This window comes from Papaver somniferum, unplaced genomic scaffold (assembly GCF_003573695.1).
Source record: "Papaver somniferum cultivar HN1 unplaced genomic scaffold, ASM357369v1 unplaced-scaffold_154, whole genome shotgun sequence".
Taxonomy (NCBI): Eukaryota; Viridiplantae; Streptophyta; class Magnoliopsida; order Ranunculales; family Papaveraceae; genus Papaver; species Papaver somniferum.
This window is the reverse complement of record NW_020624820.1, coordinates 7,738,929-7,743,248: the sequence shown is the minus strand read 5'-3', so window position 1 is coordinate 7,743,248 and position 4,320 is coordinate 7,738,929. Positions and strand designations below refer to the sequence as shown.

General features: G+C 41.2%; 1 protein-coding gene across 1 annotated transcript; it reads right to left on the bottom strand.

Moving 5' to 3' along the window:
- Positions 1–486: 486 nt before the first annotated feature.
- On the bottom strand, positions 487–4,046 carry LOC113336805 (transcription initiation factor TFIID subunit 11-like). The gene is made up of 4 exons (XM_026582480.1): positions 3,502–4,046; positions 2,885–2,945; positions 2,431–2,628; positions 487–558 (listed from the first exon to the last, which is right to left on the bottom strand). The coding sequence occupies exons 1-4, from the start codon at positions 4,044–4,046 to the stop codon at positions 487–489; spliced, it is 876 nt and encodes a 291-aa protein (XP_026438265.1).
- Between the last annotated feature and the right edge of the window lie 274 nt (positions 4,047–4,320).

Sequence of the window (4,320 nt, the reverse complement as noted above, 5' to 3'; positions counted from 1 at the left end):
TTACAGATGCCACAATTGTCCATACTGGACGAACTAACAACAGGCATACTGACTGTCTAGCAACTCTCGCTTCTAAACTGCAATTCGAAGGAGCGGAGAAAACAATCACGGTACAAAGGCGTGTTGTATCATCTACCTGTCTTGCTCAAGTTGAAGATTCAGAAAAACGATTGGCGGACACCCATTATTCATGAATTGAGTAATTCTCTTTCAGAAGGGAAAGTCAGTCTCAAGGAACTAAAGAATTACTTCTTGCTTCATGGAGCATTATACTATCGGAATCCTAATGGGTCTTTATCACGATGCCTCGGAGACGATGAAGCGGGTGAGCAACTCAAACGCGTACATGAAGAAATCTGCGGACAGACGTTGGTGGTAACACTTTACAGAAAGATTCAAGGGATGGGATACTATTGTCCTTCCATGGAAGCTCAGTCAAGAACTCTGCAAAGATCTTGTCCCAATTGTCATACGCCTCCTCATCACTTAGAGGCTTTGACAGTTCACCATGCTGGGGATTGGAGGGAACCTTACATCAAGTACCTTAGGGACATTGAGCTGCCATTGGAAAAGAAGGAAAAAATCAAGCTCATTTAGAGAGCTAAAAGACTTTCCTTTCTGGACGGAATCTTATACCGCAAAAGTTTTGGTGGGAACCTGCTGAGATGCTTAGTTGAGCATGAAATCCCAACAGTTTTAAAGGAAATGCACGACGGAGAACATCAATAAAAAAGGAAACTATTTCTCCAGATTCACGAGAAATACTATTGGCCGACCATGGAAGACGACGCAGCTGCACACGTTAAGAGGTGTCATCAATGCCAAGTCCATAGTAATCTCATCCATACTCCTTGTCTCCCGTTGAATTCTGTGAATAGTCCATGGCCTTTCTATAGCTGGGGACTGGATATCATAGGGAAAATCAATCCAGCATCTTCGAAGAAGCATGAATACATCATCACTGCAACTGAGTATTTTACCAAGTGGGTTGAAGCTATCCCTCTCCGAAGTACCACTGGAGTCATGATCGCAACCTTCATCAAGGAACACATAATATGCAGGTTCGGTATTCCTAAGCACATCATCATTGATAATGGAACTCCTTTTGCCAACAAACACGTGACAGAATTGCTCGAGGAATACGACATCAAACAAGTTTTCTCCACACCATACTATCCCCAAGGAAACGGACAAGCAGAGAGCACTAATAAAACTTTGATTTGAATTCTCAGTCGAACAATTCATGATAATCCTCGGACGTGGCATGAAAAATTGCCTATGGCTTTATGGGCCTACCGGACCGCACCAAGGAGATCAATCGGGACTTCACCGTACTCTCTTGTTTATGGAGCTGACACCATACTCCCGGCAGAAATCAAGATTCCTTTAGCAAGGATCGCCACATCCAGTGGAGTACAATGGGATGAAGCAGAAGTGTCCAATTCAAGGATTGCTGAACTGGATATGCTTGAGTCAAGGAGGGCTAAGGTAGAAAAAATACGTGGAAGCATACAAACAAAGGATCTCCAGAGCTTATAACAAAATGGTAAGGCCTTGAACATTCCAAGTAGGAGATTTGGTGCTAAAGACAGCAAAACACATTCAACAAGATATGTCTGCTCCCAAGTTCTCTCCAAAGTGGGAAGGACCATATGTGATCATCAAGGCAGTGTCCAGTGGATATTACAAGATCTTGGCCATTGATGGAGGAGTGGAAGGAAATATCATCAATGTTAAATGGCTCAAGGCATATTATGCCTGATCCATAGAAAACCATTACCTTTTCATTAGTACAAGCATTTCTCAAAATGTAATTTACATTCCTCCAAAGAGTATGCAAAATACTCCTTTGTTTATTAAACCATTTCATAAATGAACAAAAAATTCTTTCCATGATCAATCATTCTACCTAAAAAAATCCTAAGCCTATTCGAAAACAACAATCATAAATGCTCACTCAGAGTAAACCATCCAGCAGAGAATAATTATTAAAAATATCCATGTCGAGCTTCTTCTGAGAGTTTCTGGTCTTCACTTTCAAGTCCTGGACAGCCTTATCAACTCTTGCTGACTCTAAGGAAAGTGCCTTCTCTTCTTCCAAGAAAGCAGTTGTGGTAGAAATTGCATCAGCAGCAGCCGTTTCCTTGTCGATTTTGATCATCTCGAGTCGACGATGGAGCCAACTCATGTTGAACCCTATGGTCTCACAATTCGAGATCATGTCATCCCACCTATGAAGTTCATGATTCTTGACGTCCCGCAGATTCATATCGTTCATCTCTTCAATGATCGGTAACAGTTCGGCAACCGTAGTCATAAGGGTTGGGAGAAAGCCTCTTCATATTTCCGTCATAGCAATATGCCCGTACCGTCTCCAAATTTTAGTGTACATAGGTGCGTGACATTGGGAATGATGAATCCACCGACAACCTCATTATTTGGACTAGTATTGATCATGAGAGCTTCAAAAGGGAGTCCAGCTGTTGGATATTCATGAACATGAGCTCTAACCACAGCCTCCGCGGAATCAGTTGATTCTTCATCAACACGGTTATTGTTATCGTCAACCACGACCACGGACTCCCCATTCCTCCTTTTTCCAGCATCAACAAAAACGCGTACATCAACCTGTGGTAAAGAGGTTTGCAATTTTAGATGAAGATTGGATAAACCATTGAGTAAAACTCCAACCAAGAAGTTATAGAATCACTCACAGATGTGCTGGCTTCAGTATGAGCTGATCTATACCGAGCAGGGCTCTATCAGTCCGCTTAGGTCTCGAATTATGATAAGGAGACGGATTCTTCTGATTATCCTGCAATAAATTATTTTCCTATGATCAATAACTCTGATCAAATGGAGATGAAGAAAATATACAACTTACTGAGACAGACGCTTCCACTTCATGCTTCGACTGAGATTCGTTTCGAAAAGACATACTACTGCTGGACATAGTAACGAAAGGTATATTAATCAAAATTTTCTCTGCGCGATGAAACTAACTCAGGAACAGAAGAAGTATATGCGTAAATGCTAAACCCTAAGTCTTGGAGATATATATGATATACGGTGGGTGCTTATCTTCTGCGGATAGTCAATTCAGTTGCGAATTTTACTAAAACCCTAAGTTCCAAACAAGATCGATACTGGAGATGCATAGGAAAATAATACACTGGGGACTGACCAAAGTTGGACGTGGTCAGAAAGCCAGACGTCCTTGTGTGTGTTATGTATCTTTTCGGCATATGTGGTGTGTCTGGATACTTTCACAGATAGAAGTCGTTAAAGCAAGTAAAGGAAAATCACAATGGGTTTAGCGCAAGAGCATTGGCTCATTCTATTTGGTTCAATCAAGAAGAACCGACATTAATAAAAGGACTTATCTTTCAAAAAGAAAATCTTAATACTGAAGTGAAGTTGTTCAAAATAATCAAAGAAGATGTCTATTATGAAGACTAAGAAAACATTCAAATGTTTAAATAAGATCAGGAGTAAAGTTACTCGTCAGATTCGTCGGAGTCATCAGATTTGTCAGACTCATAATCATCTTCCTCAGAATCCTCTTCTTCGTCGGAATCACTTCCAGAGCCATTGATGGAGTCTAGGTGGATATCAAGATCGTCTGAACCCGAGTCATCTTCGGCTTTATACTCAGCTTCGAGTTCATCTTTAACTTGTTTTGCGAACTTTTGGAGCTCTCTGGTACGCCGATGCGGCTTGATCTTGCGCTCCGGTAACACCCACACGGTTTCCTCTTCAAAAGCGTCAGCGTCAGAGTCATAGGGTACACCGTCGAAAAATCGGCGTTTTTCCTCATCTTCTAGTATTCTGCGCCGGATTCGACCCTTTCTATGCCGACGATCCTCTACCTTATCATCCTCAGCTTTTCTCTTCATTAGCTCAGCATAAGTGATTGTACGATTATTAAGAGGCGCACTTGGCTTTGATCCCTTAGCACGGTTTGTCTTAGCACACGTTTTAGCCGCAGGGATCCTCGAATCCTCCTCAGAAGAGCTGGAAGAATAATCACTGCTAGAAGACACCATTTTTTGGAGCCAAGAGCACAGAATCATGGATATGTTGATAATAAATTCACTCCAAAATGGTAATCCTTAACTCTTACCTTTTTACAACTCCACTAACAATAGTGATGGCAATGCAAGAGTTAGCACTTCAAAACTTGCTCGTTTCTTCCAGTCTGCAAAAGCGAGCAAAAACTCAGGTTTTCATAAAATCATGAACATAAATTTTCATCATGTGAACAGTCACGACCAGGTTATGAAAATTTACATGAAAACAATATTTCATCACAAATAATTG